The sequence below is a fragment of the Canis lupus genome, chromosome 30, assembly GCF_011100685.1.
Source record: "Canis lupus familiaris isolate Mischka breed German Shepherd chromosome 30, alternate assembly UU_Cfam_GSD_1.0, whole genome shotgun sequence".
NCBI lineage: Eukaryota > Metazoa > Chordata > Mammalia > Carnivora > Canidae > Canis > Canis lupus.
In genome coordinates this window covers 8214508-8233233 of record NC_049251.1, presented here as the reverse complement: position 1 = coordinate 8233233, position 18726 = coordinate 8214508, and the positions used below count along the sequence as shown (strand labels likewise).

General features: G+C 43.6%; 1 protein-coding gene across 1 annotated transcript in view; it reads left to right on the top strand.

Annotated features, from left to right (window-relative positions):
* The first annotated feature begins 99 nt into the window (after positions 1 to 99).
* Positions 100 to 18726, top strand: part of DNAJC17 (DnaJ heat shock protein family (Hsp40) member C17) — a 42098-nt gene continuing 23471 nt past the window's right edge. Inside the window, exon 1 of the mRNA XM_038580080.1 lies at positions 100 to 259. Within this exon, the coding sequence (XP_038436008.1) occupies positions 182 to 259 (78 nt within the window). The 5' untranslated portion in view covers positions 100 to 181. The remainder of the gene's footprint in view (positions 260 to 18726) is intronic.

Sequence of the window (18726 nt, the reverse complement as noted above, 5' to 3'; positions counted from 1 at the left end):
CTGGGAGGCGTAGTTCATTCACGGCTGCTTGCTTCCCTCAGAGGCAGTCAAGCCCGATCCAGTACACATTTCCCAGGGGGCTAAGCGCCATTCAGTCCGTTTGGGGTGACAGTCCCCGGGAATCCTTACGCACGCTTAGACTCTTGGGAGTTGTAGTACGAATCCAGTCAGGGTTGGAACCATGGCGGTGGCCAAGGAGCTCTTACAGATGGACCTGTACGCGCTGCTAGGTATCGAGGAGAAAGCGGCGGACAAAGAGGTGAGAAGGTGGCGAGGAGGGCCGAATCCGACCGGCCTGGAGGTTCTTCCTGCCTTGGCGCCTCGACAGTCCTGGCACCCGCTTTCCGGGTTTGGGCGAGCTCTAGGCGGGGAGTGCGGGGCGGCCCGAGGGCCTCAGAAGGTGGTTTCCCATACATTTCCTAGATGGTCTGAGGGTCTCAGAGGAATTGGGGTGTACAGAATGGAGGCTTCTCGCACGCGGGGCTGTGCTTTCCCTCTGGCCCTTGCGGAGGCAGCTGGGTGAACCTGAGAGGGAACCCTAGTCCCCTCCCCGCGCCTGCGCAGTGTCAGTCTCTGAGTCTGCCTCTGCCTTTTTGTGCCTCGAGCTGCTTCATGTAGTCACCCCCTTGAGGGCTGGCTTTGCTAAGAGCCTAGGGCGGAAAAAAGGCCTGTCTCAAGGCTCCTTTACTCTCTTTTCATCCCTTTCTTGGCAGTGTGACCTGTGACTCTGCCATCCCTGTTCTCGGCCCGTTGTTGCCCCGTGAAAAAGTGCTAACGGGCTCAAAGCCGGAGGATCAGAAGAGTAAAGGCAGATGGCCTGAAGTTCCTCGGGAAGGTGTTGATAAAGATGCCAGGGAGTGGGATACTAACCGATTAAGCTGTAATTAGGATTTCTGTTATCTTCCCCTGGATAATGGTGGAGGTTGTAGCGGTGTAGGAAGGGGAGGCAGGTAATTCATCAGATGAAAATTAATGCTTACGAATGTCCCTGTACTTCATGGGCTGAGTGAGCTTGTGAGAAGCAGCAGCTCTGGGCAGAAAAGCAAGGAGACAGATAGGGTCCTGAAGGAGAGATTGCTGGAAACCTGCACATCACTGTCCCAGGCAGCAGCTGAAATCAGAAGTGGGTCATGGATGTGTACAGAGCACCAAAAGCCTCTGCCATACCTGTCTCATAAGTATTAAAATTTCAGTATTAATAATGCCCAACACCTATATAGTGTGCTGGGCACTACTCTGGGTGCTCTATATTTTTAAATTGTTAAATTTGTTCTTCATTAATAGTGAGAAATTACCTTGGACATTTTGCACCAAATATGCCAGTGTGTTGGAATCCTGAAATTGGAACTTCTGAGGAAGGCAATTGGGAGCCTTTGATCTGAGTCTATTACTCAGAGGTGAAGGGGGATGGATGAGCTGCCCCTAAGGGAGTTGGGTGAGACCATTGTTTAGCCAAGAGACCAAAGTCTAAATGGGCCAGTATCCAGTTTTCACTCAGATGAGATAAGGAATATGTGAGAAGGCTCTTTATAAAGGGTAAAAGGTGCTGTTCCTACCTGTTAGGAGTGGAGGCACAACTATAATATAAGGGAGAACATAATAAATTCCTTAAGAGGGATACAGACAGAGTTCTGGGAGTGTTCAGAGTAGGATAAGGTGGCTTCTAGTTTGGGAGAAGGGGTGGGGAAAATAGAGAAGGCATCCGAAGCCTTAAAAAACAGGCGGAGTTTGGGTGTGTGGAGATGAAGAAAGGATATTCCACTATACTATCTGTATAGTCCAATTTGCCTAGAGCATAGGCCAAGAAGAAAGAGTAAAAGAAGATAAACTTTGAAAAGTAGATTGGAACCTTTGCATACACTGGCTAGCTTCATGGTAATGGATACTTTTTGGTAGCAAGGGAGACCCAGGCCCTGGTGTCCCCTCTCCTTGGTCCCTTGCCTGTCCCATTCTAGGGGTGCTGGAGGACTGTCATATATAGAGCATATACAAGGAAGGCCTTCTAAGCTTTGGTTGTATGGTCATATAGTCTAAGGGTTACTTTGGGTCCATGGAAAGGTGACACAAATTGAGTAAACCCGGGATCCCTGGGTGGCGCAGCGGTTTGGCGCCTGCCTTTGGCCCAGGGCGCGATCCTGGAGACCCGGGATCGAATCCCACGTCGGGCTCCCGGTGCATGGAGCCTGCTTCTCCCTCTGCCTGTGTCTCTGCCTCTCTCTCTCTCTCTCTCTCTCTGTGTGACTATCATAAATAAATAAAAATTAAAAAAAAAAAATTGAGTAAACCCTGAAATCATGTATAATATTGTGTATTCATATTTGAGGAGAGGAGTTAATTCTCACTCCAAAAAGGCTAAAGAAGCCATGGTCTAGGCCAATCTTGTATTAGTGATGGTGAAACAGAAGCTCAGAGAGGTGCCCAGTGGGGAGTCTGCCTCTCCCTATCCATCTGCCTCTCCCCTACTCATTATCTCTCTCCCTCTTTCTTGCTCTCTCTCAAATAAATAAAATCTAAAAAAAATTTTTTGTTGATGAATGAAGTAGTGGCTTCAGAGACCACTACAACTTTACATGAGAGTGAGGAGACTTGGGACAGTCACTGCCTCTCTTAGGGGCTCACTGTCCTCAAATGTAAAATGAGGGAGTTGGGCAAATTCTGGCCTCAGGGGTCAAATGGCCCATGACATGTTTTTGTAATAAGCTGTGAGCTGAAGAATAATTTTTACACGTTTAAAGGATTGTAAAAAACAGACTTAACTCAATAGTAAAAAATCAAACATGATTAAAAAATGGGGAAAGGGGGACACCTGGGTGGCTCAGTGGTTGAGCGCCTACCTTTGGCCCAGGGCATGCTCCTGGAGTCCCAGGATCGAGTCTCACATTGGGCTCCCTGCATGGAGCCTGCTTCTCTCTCAAACCTGTGTCTCTGCCTCTCTGTCTCTCTCTCATGAATAAATAAATAAAAACTTTTTTAAAAATTATTTTTATTTTATTTTATTTTATTTTATTTTATTTTATTTTATTTTATTTTATTTTATTTTAAATAAAATCTTTTTAAAAAATGAGTAAAGGGGGATCCCTGGGTGGTGCAGCGGTTTGGCGCCTGCCTTTGGCCCAGGGCACGATCCTGGAGACCCGGGATCAAATCCCACGTCGGGCTCCCGGTGCATGGAGCCTGCTTCTCCCTCTGCCTATGTCTCTGCCTCTCTTTCTCTCTCTCTCTCTGTGACTATTATAAATAAATAAATAAATAAATAAATAAATAAATAAATAAATAAAAATTTAAAAAAAATGAGTAAAGGACTTAAATAGACGTTTCTCCAAAGAAGATACATAAATGGCCAATAAGTACATGAAAAGATAGATGTTTAATACCACTAATCATTGGATAAATACAAATATCTTAAAACCACAGTGAGATACTACTTTACACCCATTACAATGGCTATTAATAAAAAAAAAAACCCCGCAGAAAGTAATAGGTGTTGTCAAGGATGCGGAGAAATTGGAACCTTTATTGGAACCTTTATGCATTGCTGGTGGTACATCTGCTGTGGAAAACAGTGTGTTCAGGGACCCCTGGGTGGCTCAGTGGTTGAGCGTCTGCCTTCAGCTCAGGGCATGATCCTGAGGTCCCAGGATCAAGTACCATATTGGGCTCCCTGTGGGGAGCCTGCTTCTCCCTCTGCCTGTGTCTCTGCCTCTCTGTGTCTCTTATGAATAAATAAATAAAATCTTTTTTTTAAAAGGAAAACAGTATTGTGAGTCCTCAAAAAATTAAACAGAATTATATGATCCAGTATATACCCAAAAGAAGTGAAAGAGACCCAGATAGATATTTGTACACCCATGTTTGTAGTAGCATTATTCACAATAACTAAAAAGTGGAAGGAACCCAACTGGCCACCTCATATTCCTCTTCTGTGAGTTTCCTCAAGTAGTCAGATTCATGAGATAGAAAATAGGAATGGTGGTTGCTGGCAGGAATGGTGGTTGCCAGGGGCTGGGCAGTGGAGGTGGAAGGAGGAGTTAATGTTCAACTGGTATAGAGTTTTAGCTTTACAAATGTAAAAATTTCTGGAGACTAGTGGCAATGGTTGCACACTAATGTGAATGTACTTAATAACAGAAATGTATACTTAAAAATGATTAAAATAGTGGAGTGTGTGGGTGGTTTAGTTGGTTAAGCATGTGACCCTTGATTTTGACTCAGGTCATGATCTCCGGGTTGTGAGATCCAGCCCCACATCGGGACTGTGTGCTGGGCATGGAGCCTGCTAAAGATTCCCTCTCTCCCTGTCCCTCCACCCTGCTTCCCCACCTTGCTCTTGAACCCTCTCTCACTACCAAATCAAATCAAATAAAAAATGGTTAAAATGGTAAATTTTATGTTATGTATATGTTATTTTTTGATTTTTAATTTTTTAAAATTAAAAATAAATATATAATGAAATATATGTATAATATATATATAATAAAAAAAAATATATTTTTAGAGAGAGAGTGTGAGTGACCTGCAGAGAGGAGGGGCAGAGAAAGGAAGAGAGAGAATCCTAAGCAGGCTCCACACTTGCCTGACACATAGCTCAGTCTCATGACCCTGAGATCATGACCTGAGCCAAAGTCAAGAGTCAGAGGGTCAACCAACTGAGCGACCCAGGCTCCCCAGTTACAAATATTTTATAATGAAAACAGCCAACTAACCAAACCAAACAAAAACCAACCCAAAGAAGAATGTTTGACAAAGATCATATGTGGCCTCCTAAAATTTTTGGCCTTTTGCAGAAAATGTTTGCCTATCCCACCTGGAGTTAGGGGAAGTTCAGTTCCACCTTTCTGTACATTGAACTACCCCCTTTTGCCATCCTCCTAGCGCAGCAAACCTAGGAGGCCCAGAAGTAGGTTAAAACACCACCACTGGTGGAAATTTAAAGACTTGGGAATTCCTAGGTAGACATTTTTGTCCACATTCAAGCCTCAGGAGATAGGCAGGGCACAGTATGATCATCTTGTAGAAAAGCCTTGAGTTGAGGATTTGATGTAGAAATGCTCCCAGGAAGAGGATCGTGCCCTGGGAATTCAGTCCCTTGCTAGAACCTGAAGCTATGGGCCTGATTCTTACATGCTCATGTGCACGTGCCTCTGTGTGTGTGTTTGTGTGTGTGTGCACACATCGTGCACACACATGCACGATCCCCTTTTCCCCCACATTCATTCATTAACTCTGTGTCTGCTGCAGCAGCACCCCAAGGCCTGCCAAGATGAAGAGCAGGTCATGAATTAATGCCATTTGCAAACCCCTAAGAGATTCGGAATTAATCTCAGGAATTATCCAGGTTCCTGCAGTGGCCTTCTAGCCTTCCTCCTAGTTCTGCTCTTGCCTCCTTGAGCCTCTTCACACAGCAGCCAGAGTGAGCCTTTAGAATGTGAATCAGATTGTGTCCCCACTGCCCTAACGTCCCAGTGGCTATTCCTCAGTCTTAGAATGAAACCTGAAGGCCTTCCCTGGCCAGTGGGGCTCTTGTTGCCTTTCCTCTATGTGCTCTACCATCCTCCCCTTACTCACTAAGCTCCTGTCATCTCAGTCCTCCTGTGATTTTTTTAAATTGTGCTAAAATATGCATAACATAAAATTTACCATCTTAACCCTTTTTGAGTGGACAATTCAGTGACATTAAATACATACCCATTGTTGTGCAATAATCACCACAGTCTGTCTCCAGAATTTTTCCATGATTCTACACTGAAATTCCATACCATTAAACATTAAATTCCTCATTCCTTTCTCTACTATTCTACTTTTTTTTCTCTGTGAACTTGACTATTCTGTGTACCTCATGTAAGTGAACATACAAATATCATATATTTGTCTTTTTGTGTCTGGCTTAATTCACTTAACAATCTTCTCAAGGTTCATCCATGTTGTGGCACATATCAGGATTTCCTTCCCTTTTAAGGTGTTTTTTTTTTTTTTAACTTAAGTGGGTTTTTGTTTTATTTATTTTTATTTATTTGTTTGTTTGTTTGTTTTTAAGTAATTTCTACACCTGATGTGGGGCTGGAACTCACAACCCTGAGATCAAGAAGTGCATGCTCTCTCTCTGTGTGTCTCACGAATAAATAAATAAAATCTTAAAAAAAAAAAAAAGAAGTGCATGCTCTGAGCCAGCCAGACACCCCCTTTTTAAGTTTAAATAATATTTCATTGAATGTATATGCCACATCACCACATTTTGTTTATCCATTTATCTGTCTACAGACATTTGAAGGATTTCTGCCTTTTGACTATTGTGAATAATGCTCCTGTGAATAAATGTATAAATATCTGTTAAAGTCCTGCTTTCAGTTCTTTTGGATATATACCCATAAGTGGGATTGCTGGATCATATGATAACTTTACGTGTAATGTTTTGGCAAACCTCCATACTGCCTTCCATAGCGGCTACACCATTGCACATTCCCACCAGCAATGCACAAGGGTTCTAGTTTCTCCACATCCTCCATAACACTTGTTATTTTCTCTTTTTTGCGGGGAGAACAACCTTCCTACTGGATATGAAATGGGCCTCCAGTGACTTTTTTCAAACTCATCTGATACATTCTTGCTTCAGGGCCTTTATACCTGCTAATCCTTCTGCTTAGAACATTCTTGTCTGGCAGTTGTATATCTTATATCTCATGTCTGCATCTTACTTGATTGCTATTCAAATATAAACGCCCTCAGAGAGGCTTTCCTGACCACCAATTTAAATTAGCTACCCCACACCACTACTCTGCTATATGTTTCTAAGTAGTACATCTCCCTAGTGATGCTCACTACCACAATGTATCACATACCCATCTGCTTACCATTGGTCTCCCCAATAGAATGTAAAAAATCCAAGAAGGAAGGGACTTCTTCTGTTTTGTTTATTGCTGTGTCTCTAGCCCTAAAACAGTATCTAGCACTTGGTAGATGATGCTCTATAAATCCTTGTTGGGTGATTGGATGAATATGCATTATTATTTTCTTAGCAATACTTTGTGATGAAGTGAAATTACTAGACCAAAAGTAAATATATTTAAAAGTTTTTAAGACATTAAAAAAAAATCTGTATACCCAACATGGGGTTCAAACTTACAAACTCGGGATCCCTGGGTGGCGCAGCGGTTTAGCGCCTGCCTTTGGACCAGGGCGCGATCCTGGAGACCCGGGATCGAATCCCACGTCAGGCTCCCGGCATGGAGCCTGCTTCTCCCTCTGCCTGTCTCTGCCTCTCTCTCTCTCTCTGTGTGTGACTATCATAAATTAAAAAAAAAAAAAAAACAAAAACAAACTTACAAACTCGAGATCAAGAGTTATCATGCTCTATAGACTGAGCCTACTAGGCACCCCTAAAAGCTTTTTCAAAGTTGTCTTTCAGAGAGGTCATACCTACTTCACTCTTGCCAGGTAGGCAGGATTGCCCATCTCTCTGCTTGGAGCCCTGGCCCTGACTCTTGAAAGCAGCATGCTCTGTGCCCAGTGCCTCGTGTGTGCCCAATGTCCTGCCTAGAACATTGGACCTTTATTGAATCAAATTTTACAGTGTTCTCCGTATTTTTTTTTCTGTATTTCTTTTTTGTTTCCTTTCCTATTCTCCATGTGTGTTTCAGAGGAGCATAGAAACACTTACCACAAATATCTGATTCCACAAACTTTTATTAAGTGCTTTCCGCGTGTCAGCCTCAGAGTCTGGTGCTAGGGTTGTAAATGTGAAGAGAGCGGTCCCTGTAGGGTTGCCCCATCTTGTTTCTACCTTTCCATCTCTTGCTCCATCATTTTGGAACACGGAGGTTAAAGTTGATAATTCTAGAAGTTGATGTTTTCTAATCAGATGATTTAGGGAGTTGTCTTAACAAGTAAGGCCAAGAATTGTTGTTTTTTACATCTACCATGTGTCAAAAGTAGATGAAAATTATAATACAGAATATCAAGCACTGTTGGGAATTGTAAATGTGCTTTTATCATCATCTTAGTACTTATTAGCAGTGATAGGTAAGTGGACTTTGACTCCAAATCATTGTAAGTCATTGTCTCCATGACTTACCTTGTTGTGATCTCGATTGAATATTTTACCTCTGTGTGCTTTGGCTTCCCTGTCTGCAAAGTGAGAATGATGGCAATTGCTCCTTGCCAGCATTGTGTGAGGCTTGATCCAGGTCAAGCATTTATTTTTTTATTTTATTTTTTAAAGATCGATTGATTGATTGCTTGATTGATTAGAGAGAGAGAGAGAGAGAGAGGGACGCTTGGGTGGCTCAGCGGTTGGGCACCTGTCTTCGGCTCAGGGTGTGATTCTGGAGTCCCGGGATTGAATCCCACGTTGGGCTTCCTGCATGGAACCTGCTTCTCCCTCTGCCTGTGTCTCTGCCTCTCTCTCTCTGTGTCTCGATTGAATGAATGAATGAATGAATGAATGAAAGAGAGAGCACACAATTGGGGGGGAGGGGCAGAAGGAGAGGGAGAAGCAACTTCCCCGCTGAGCAGGAGCCTGATGTGGGGCTTGATCCCAGGACCCTGGGATCATGACCTGAGCAGAAGTCAGATGCTTAACTGACTGAGCCACTCAGGCGTCCCCAGGTCAAGCATTCAGCATGGCGCCTACACAGAGTAAATACTCACTACATGTTAGCTCTTGCTGTTAACCTTGCACCTCCATCTTCCTTACACTGTAAGCACTAAAGTCAGGTACATATCTACCACAACTCACATCTAAGGTTGCCCTCCACCCCACAGCCCTACTCACTCATTTCAGTCCTGACAGATCAGTGCTGACTCGGTGATTCTCACAGCAGTCAGGGTAGAAAGGAGGTGGGGAATCAGGTAGAGTAAATTTGAGGATCAGCAGAGTTCACTGTTTAGTTCAAATCTACAGCTGAGTGGAGTATATCACTAAGGACAAGGTACTATGTGGGCATGGTGGGGTTTATTTTTATTATTATTTTTTAAAGATTTTATTTATTTATTCATGAGAGACACAGAGAGAGAGAGAGAGAGGCAGAGACACAGGTGGAGGGAGAAGCGGGCTCCATGCAGGGAGCCTAATGTGGGACTCGATCCCCGGTCTCCAGGATCACGCCCTGGGCCGACGGCAGGCGCTTAACTGCTGAGCCACCCAGGCGTTCCCTCCCCCTTTTTTTTTATGGTAGGGTTTAGAGCTGAGTAAGACATCAGTCTGCTCTCTGCCAGCTCACACAGTATAGTGAACAATAACTACATAATAGTGGAGGTAGAATGAAAGAGGTTCCATTAAAGTATTTAAGGAATGTGCTCACTTTGGCAGCACATATACTAAAGTATTTAAGGAAGATGCTGTAGGATTGAGGAAAGTATGAGTCATACAATGGCCGGGTTGGGAAGACTTTCCAGAGGAGGTGTTTCTGTGCAAGACCTTGAGGAGAGAAAAGCATTATCGCAGCAGGGATCTTCATGGTCGTTGACTTTCTTCGTTTTATAGACAGGAGGATTGTGGTCCAAAGAGGTTATGGAACTTGCTCAAGATCACCCAAAGAGTAAGTGTCAGACCCAGACTGGAGCCCCAGTTTAATATTCTTCCCACTCCGGGACGCCTGGGTGGCTCAGTGGTTGAGTGTCTGCCTTTGGCTCAGGGCGTGGTCCTGGAGTTCTGGGACTGAGTCCCACATCAGGCTCCCCGAGGAACCTGCCGTACCTCTCCCTCTGCCTGTGTCTCTGTCTCTCTCTGGGTGTCTGTCATGAATAAATAAATAAAATCTTTAAAAAATATATATTCTTCCCATTCCTGTGTAGCTGACACATGTCTTTGTTGTCTATTGTAGCCTTACTTTTGATTTGAAGCCCTTTGAAGGGTGCATAACTCACTGTCTTGGCACGTATTACTTGATTAAGCTAGTACTTGAGAATGCATTTTGATGAACTCTTTCAAGATTCAGACTTTTTTTTTTAAGATTTTTATTTATTTATTCATGAGAGAAACAGAGAGAGAGAGAGAGAGAGGCAGAGGGAGAAGCAGGCTCTATTCAGGGAGCCCGACACGGGACTTGATCCCGGGACCTCAGGATCAGGCGCTGGGCTGAAGGCAGTGCCAAACCGCTGAGCCACCTGGGCTGCCCCAGACTTTTTTTTTTAAGATTTTATTTATTTATTCATGAGAGACACACACACACACAGAGAGAGAGAGAGAGAGAGAGGCAGAGACACAGGCAGAGGGAGAAGCAGGCTCCACACAGGGAGCCCGATGTGGGACTGGATCCCGGGACTCCAGGATCAGGCCCTAGACCGAAGGCGGTGCTAAACCGCTGAGCCACCCAGGCTGCCCCTCAAGATTCAGACTTTAAGTCTGTTTACCAAGAAAACTACCAAGGGCACTTGATACTGACATTTTCAGGAAGGGATGTTGTATTATAGCATGTAAGTTACTTTAAGGAAAAGGCTATTTTACCTGTGTGCTAGCTAATACCTTTATTTAAACTCCATATATCTGTTTTCCTCTAGAAGGGGATACACCAGCATTCTTTCTTCCATAATTAAGAGTAAGTCTTTGAGTCAGAGGACAGAGAAGGGCTTCAGGGAACAGCATGAGCATATAGGTATAGAAGTTGAAGTGCCTGGCATCACAAGGAATGGGCAATTGCCCAGGATGTGTTGAAGATATGGCAAGAGATCAATCTGAAAAATGTGGTATCTTTGGACCTCTAGGCACTACAGTGGTTGGACTTGATTCTATGGGCATTTGGGAGTCATTTCTGGATTTGAGATATGCCTGAGTCATCTACCATCTCTCAACAGGAACCTTTCCCAAAGCCTCTTACTTCCAGGCCAGGCTTTGAGGCCCTGAGGTTGGGCACCAAGCCTAGTTTCTTGTAATGATAGTCATTCATTCATCAAGGACTTGACTAGCACTGGGCAGTCCCAGAAGCTAGGTCTCTAGTCCTCTCAGCATCTCTCTGATGTTTAACTCACTCTTGAGTCTGGCTGGAGCTCTAGATTTTTGAAGTTACTTGGCTGCCTCTTAAGTCAAAAGGAGTGATTCATTTGTATTAGCTGAAAGTTGTTCATTAGCATTGAAGATAATACCTCACATTTATATGACACCAAAGTGCTTTCACATAAATTATCTCATTTGATGTGATCTTTAAGACAGGCCTGTGAGATAGTCATTGGCTGTGGCTGCAGAGCTGTCCAATTTATAGATGAGAAGACTAAGATTCAAGAATTTAATTGATTTGCCCAGCATAAGATGGCTAGTAAATGCAGAGTGCTTGCCCAAACCCAAATTTCCTACTTCTTTTTCAGAGCTTTTTCCATAACCCACACTTCAGGAGCAATTAGGGCAACAAGAGATGGGTTTGTGAGCCCTAGAGAACCACATGACTCCATCTGTGACACAGATATAGATTTGACTCTGAGTAAAGCTGCCCAACCTGCGTCAACCTGAGAGGTAGACAGCTTGAGGGAGGGCGTTAAGATGTGTGTTCAAACTACCCCTATGCAGTTTTCATTTCAGGTAGGGCAGCATTCAAAATATTCCGCATCCAGGGATGTGTGGCTGGCTCAGTTGGTAGAGCATATGATTCTTGATCTCAGGGTTATAAGTTCGAGCCCCACATTGGGTGTAGAGATTATTTAAAAATAAAATCTTAAAACAAACAAACAAAAGGGTATCTGGGTGGCTCAGCAGGGAGTCTACTTGAGATTCTCACTCTCTGCCCCTCCTTAGAGAAAGAGAGAGGGAGAAAGTATTTGAGCAGGGGGAAGGGCAGAGGTAGAGAGAGGTAGAGAATCTCAAACAGACTCTACACTGAGCATGGAGCCTGACGTGGGGCTTGATCCCAGGACTCTGAGATCATGACCTGAGCCAAAACCATGAGTCAGATACAACCAACTGAGCCATCCAGGTGCCCCAATAAATAAATCTTAAACAAAAAATCCAAAATGGTCTTTATCTGAATAATTACTTTCCCAGTTTTTACTGTTCCTGAGTACTGTTATCTAGTTTATTATCATTTTTCCTTGAATTGACTCATTTCTACTAATATAAATTTGTCTTTATAGGAAACCAGTATATTACAGGGAAAAAAGGAAGTGAATGATATATAGGAAGTATCAAGGCCTAGAGAGGAGGAATTCTGTACTCTGAGAAGTGCCAGAGACAGGGCAGAGAGAATGGCTTCGGGTCTGGGGACCCAAGTCTCCAGGGGTTGAGGGTGACAGCAGGCAGTGGGGAAAAGTGTGGGGCAGTCAGACCCAAGATATCTGATAGATGTGAGGGGTGGGAATCTACAATCTGAGGGAAGCAAGTGGGCAAAAATTTTGGAGTCAGCCTAATACAGGGATGATTAGGGTAAGGAAGGGAGGGAGGAAGTGGGGCTGTAGATGGGGCTCCAGGTGGGTAGCTGCTTTGGGGAAGTGGGCTGAGAAGAATGGCAGGGCAGGGGTTGAGGCCCAGGAGGGAGTCCTGGGAGGGCAAAACGAAGGGGGAACCTAGAGGTGAGAGCCTGAGGGATGGGAGGAGCTGAAGAGTGACTTCAGGGATGGTCCAAGGACCCAGATCCAAAGGGGGCAAAGGGCAACATTTGGGGAGAAGCAGGTCAGGCCCTGTGCCCAGTCCCAATTGTTCCAGGCTGTATAGGTCACTGGGTCTGGGCCATGGGCCATGGTTAGCAACCTGAGAAAGATGTTGGTGTGAGATTCAAGTTCCCCCCGAATCATCTCAGTACCACCAGCCAGCTCACATTTGGGAGTACTGACCTGAGGGAGCTGGTCTGGGGGTGGCTGGCACCCTGCTTATAATGAGCCTTAGGAGCAGTACAGTTTTTGTAGTACCAGGCATCTGGGGATTTCTGCAGAGCTGTTGCAGAGTGGGCCACAGGCTCTCAGGAATGAAAACGATCAACATATCAGACAGAAGGGACTTTTGCATCAGTGCCCAGAGATCTTTGGTTCACTTCCTGCCTGTGACATCAGGCAGTCACATAACCTCTGGGGTTCCAGCTGGTGCAGGGATGAGGAGATGTCTGCCTCTCCGAGGCTTGGGGGAGAAATTAAATTGCTGCTTGGGCCGTGATTACTGACTGTTCCCATTCCTGCACCCAGACCTGATAATGGTTTTCTTGCTGATTCACTGGGATGGTTTGTTCTTTCAGTACCTGTTGTCCCACAGAGTGGTCCCCTTATCTGTCTTCTGTATCTGAGTATGACCTGTGAGTCTGGCTTTTGAGAACCAGGCTTAATTACCTGTACCACTTACTTACCTGGTTCCAAGTTTTATTATAAGAAAGGACAGCAGCCTTTAAAAAAAAAAACTAACAATGATCTCTTCTTTGTAGGGCACCTTTCTTTTAAGTTAATGATGGCTATTTTATGTTTATGGGACCCCTTAGCACCTTTGTTTTTTTGAGTGAGTCAGGAGTTCATTCCCCTCAAGAGGTGAAACTAGAGTCAGGTGGACTGTCAGAGGCCCTGCTGTGTGCCTGGCACAAAGCCCAGTGGAGATGATGGGGGACCCGCTTCCCAGCCCACTCTCCTGCTCTGGGCTCAGATTGCTACAAGTGGCAGAACCAGTTATGGAGCCTCCGGGAAAGCCTGGGTGGCTAGTAATTCATGATTCATTCTTCCCCTCTGGGATGTGGGTTCTGGGGGATAACATTTAGTTCCCATTGTGGTTCTGACAGTCAGCTCTAGTGATTTTTTCCCTTTTTTCAGACTTGGTTTCTCAAGAGCGTTAGCAGGTGGAAAGGTAAATTGTGAAATAGTGGTGAGGTCTCCCAGGGTCAGGACAGCACTCACTTCTGCTCCTCCGTGGGCCTGAAGTAATTGACAGAGTTGAGGCTTTTTCATTGCGTTTTGGTTAAGAACAAATGAATGTTTGCCCCTTTCACTCAGTAGGTGTGCCTACTGAGTGCCAGGTGCTATTCAGTGCACTGTTCTGGGCCCTGGGGATAAACAAAACTCCCTGCCCCATAAAGCACGTTCCTTTTTTTGTAAGGGAAACACTCATACTTTCCTATACCTGTGGGCTCTCATTTGAGATACAATTATAACAATTGTAAAATGAAAAAAATTTTTTTAAAGATTTTATTAATTTATTTGAGAGGGACAGTATGCGCTTGAATGGGGGGAGGGGCAGAGGAAGAGAGAGAGAGAGAGAGAGATAAAGGGAGAGGAAGAAGCAGACTCCCTGCTGAGCACAGAGCCTGATGCCCAGCTCCATCCTAGGACCCTGAGATTGTGACCTTGAGCCAAAGGCAGACGCTTAACTAAGCCACCCAGGCACCCCTGAGAAAAAACGTTTTAAATTAAATTTTTTTTTTATTTTAAAAATTGTAAAATTATTTTATTTATTTATTTGTTTGTTTATTTATTTATTTATTTTGAGATTTTATGTATTTGACAGAACAAGTGAGCACAAGCAAGAGGAGGGGCAGAGGGAGAGGGAAAAGTAGGGAGCCTGAGGCAGGGCTCAATCTCAGGACCTCCGATCCGAAGGCAGACTCTTAACCAACTGAGCCACTCAGGCACCCCCAAAATTGTAAAATCATTTTATTTTTTATTTTTTATTTTTATTTTTTTGTAAAATCATTTTAATAGAACCAAAGCAATTGGTGTGCCTCTCTAGTTTAATTGGTAGAGCCTGTGACTCTTGATCTTAGGGTTGTGAGTTTGAGCCCCATGTGGGGTATAGAGATTACTTAAAAATAAAAGATTTTAGGGGTGCCTGGGTGGCTCAGCCGGTTGGGTGCCTGCCTTTGGCTCAGATTATAGTCTTGGGGTCCTGGAATTGAGTCCTGTGTCAGGGTCCCTGCTCAGCAGGGAGTCTGTTTCCTCCTCTCCTTCTGGCCTTCATCCCACTTGTGCTTTATCTCTGTCTCTCAAATAAATAAGTAAATAATCTTTAAAAAATAGAAAACAAATATTTAAAAATTAAAAAAAAATAAGAGAACCAAACAGTTTATCTGTTTTTCCAGACCATACCAGAAAAGAAACAGCAGGTTAGAAGCACTTTTAGGGAAGAGCTGGCTTCTGGCACCAATTAGTAGAGACTGACTAGTGAAGAGACAGAAAAACTATAGAAAGAGTAGAATTTAAAATTATCACCTTCTAGGGAAGCATAGGAAAAGCTTGACTCTTTGCCTTCATTGGCACCTGAATGTGTTGCTCTATTCAGTAGTTTATGTTCTGGATGTTAATCCTGAAACACAGAAGTCAGACTAAACTCAAGTAGTGTCCTAGATGGGTGCCTGGGTGGCTCTGTCGGGTAAGCGTCTGCTTTCAGCTCAGGTCATGATCTCAGGGTCCTGGGATTGAGCCCCATATCGGGCTCTCTGCTCAGCAGGGAGCCTGGTTCTCCCTCTGCCTGCTGTGCCCTCTGCTTGTGCTCTCCCTGTCAAATAAATTAATTAATTTAATTTAATTTAATTTAATTTAATTTAATTTAATTTAATTTAATAAAAAGAAAAGGAAAGAAAGTAGTGTCCTAGGATGGAAAAGGGGAATAGGGAGACAAAAACATCTTAGAAAGATGTCGGGAAAAAGACTAGACTTATGCAAATTAGAATGTAAAGTTCTCATGGAGCTTCTATTCATCTGAGATCTTTGTCTTTCTGGAGCTGGGCCTTGGAGACAGCCTGGTCTTCTGAAAAATCATGTCTGTTCAGGGAACGTTGGGTGGGAAGCCACTCAAATGTCACCTGGCTCTTCCTCTTTGTGTAGTCTCAGGCAATGCAAATGAATGTTTCCAAGTGCTTAGGGAGGCCAAGGATTTAGGGGAAACCCACAAGTAAAGAAAGTTGCAAGTGTTAAAATCAATTCAGTAGCCTTTGGCAAAATTTTTTCTTTTTTTAAGAATTTATTTATTGTGATCCCTGGATAGCTTAGCGGTTTAGCGCCTGCCTTCGGCCTAGGGTGTGATCCTGAAGTCCCGGGATCGAGTCCCACATTGGGCCCCCTGCATGGAGCTTGCTTCTCCCTCTGCCTGTGTCCCTGCCTCTCTCTCTCTCTCTCTCATGAATAAATAAAATCTTTTTTATTTTTATTTATTTATTTTTAAGATTTTTTATTTATTCATGAGAGACAGAGAGAGAGAGAGAGAGAGAGAGAGAGGCAGAGACAGAGGCAGAGGGAGAAGCAGGCTCCATGCAGAGAGCCCGACGTGGGACTTGATCCCAGGTCTCCAGGATCACGCCCTGGGCTGAAGGCGGCGCTAAACCGCTGAGCTACCCGGGCTGCCCAATAAAATCTTTTTTAAAAAAAGAATTTATTTACTTATTTATAATTTTTATTTTCTTAGAGCAAGCAAGGGGCAGGGGTGGAGGGTAGGAAGAAGGAGAAGGAAACAGAAAATCCTAATGACCTTGAGATCATGACCTGAGCCAAAATCAGGAGTTGGAAGCTTAACCACCTGAGCCACCCAGGCACTGCTAAAGATTTTGCTTTTAGGTACACCTGGTTGCTCAGCGGTTAGCGTCTGTGTTCTGCTAGGGGCGTGATCCCCGTACTCCTGGGAACTTGTCCCGCATCGGGCTCCCTGCATGGAGCCTGCTTCTCCCTCTGCCTGTGTCTCTGCCCCTCTCTCTGTCTCTCATGAATAAATAAATTTTAAAATCTTAAAAAAAAAAAAGATTTTGTTTTAAGTGCTCTCTACACCCAACATGAGGCTCAAACCCACAATCCCAAGTGAATAGTTGCATGTTTCAGGAGCTAAGGCAACCAAGTGCCCCAGCCTTTGGCAACTTCCTGAGTTTGCTTCAACTTGAGTGATCCAGCCCTTGCAGACTCAGTTTCATGGAGGAGCTGCCATCCCTGATGCGGATTAGATAGTCCTAGCTTTATCCCATATCATTACAAATAGGATCTCTCTGTTTCTTTCTTCTGAAAGTCCTTCTTCCTTCCCAACTTTATCATACTTATCATATGTTGCATCTTTTTGCCCTGAATCCAGCCTCTTGAGCTGCCAGTAAGACAGGATTATTTCATAATAAACAGTATTGACACTGAGCGCTTTTTCAAAGCTTCAGTCTGCAATCAAAAGGTCTGCTTCTGGATAGTTGTGTTTATATGATGAGAAATTCTTTAGGCAGCAATCACTTTGGAATGCTGGGTAAAGCTGGGAATCCAGTTTGTAACACAAAATACCAAACTCCAGGCCAACTGGTTCAAAGTCAAAACTGGCCTTCCAGGCTAAAACCCAGGAATGGGCCCTGGCCAGGACAGGCTTACTAGCTAAATATAGTAATAACTAGTTAATCAGGACAGACACACTTGACCAGCATTCTTAGGCCAGCTGGGTTTTGGTTCAGAGCCACTCTTAGAAGATCTCAGGCTACCTACCCTGCCCTCTACTCTTTGAAGGAGAGTATTTCAGAACCTCTGGGGGCTAACCAAGGATTATACTTTAGAACTACACCCCCAACCATGGATTATACCTTAGAAATATACCCCTAGAACTAGCCCACTCCATCTCAAGAATTCAAATTGGGCTGACCTGAGCCCACTGTGGACCCACATCCATCCTTGGGATTGCTGTCAGCTTGGCATCATTCTGGGCTGGTGTCACAATTTACCTTCCTCCCAAAATTGGATAGGCAAGAGGTTTGGGACTTATATTGAGTGCTGAGTTTTTGTCAGGTACTTCACATGGATTTATTTTATTTTATTTTATTTTATTTTATTATTTTATTTTAAAATCCCCACAACTATGCTGTGTGTAGGAGATACTTCCTTCACACTGTAGTTGAAGAAAGCTAAGGCTGAGTGAAGTGCAACAATTTGTCCAAAGTCATGCTAATAGTATACAGAAGATTCAAAATTTAAAACTATGTCTGAGGCAGCCTGGGTGGCTCAGAGGTTTAGCGCCGCCTTCGGCCCAGGGCGTGATCCTGGGGACCTGAGATCGAGTCCCGAGTGGGGCTCTCTGCATGGAGCCTGCTTCTCCCTCTGCCTGTGTCTCTGCCTCTCTCTCTCTGTCTCTCATGAATAAATAAATAAAATCTTAAAAAAAATAAAAATAAAAAAATAAAACTACATCTGTTGGATTCCAGAACATTCTCTCTTTCAGTGAACTATGCTGCCGTCTAGCTTAGAATAGTAGAAAGAAGCTGAAGATCCCTATATTTTTTTAATTGAGATATAATTGACACATTATATTAACATAATGACTTGATACGTGTGTACCTTGTAGGATGTACACTACAATAAATCTAACATCTGTCATAGTTATGCTTTTTTTTCTTGTGGTAAGAACTTTATCTCTTTAGGAGCTTTCAAATATACAATACAGTATTAATAAATCTATTGGCACACTATACATTCCATTCCATGACTTGTGACTTAATTTATAAGTGGAAGTTTGCACCTTTTGAGCCTCTTGACCCATTTCATCCAACTCCTACCTCTGGCGATCATGGATCTGTTCTTTGTATCTATGAGTTTGGGTTTTTTGTTTGTTTTAAATTCCACAAATAAGTGAGATCATATAGTATTTGTCTTTCTGTCTGACTCGTTTCACTCAGCACGATGCCCTCAAGGTCCTCAACATGTCCCATGTTGTCAAAATTGGCAAACTTTTTTTTTTAATGGCTGAATGTGTGTGTGTATGTGTGTGTGTACGTACCACCTCTTTTTCCATCAGGTGGCTTCTGTATCTTGGCTATTGTAAGTAATACTTCAATGAACGTGGGAATGCATGTATCTATTCAAATTAGTGTTTTTATTTCATTTGGATAAATA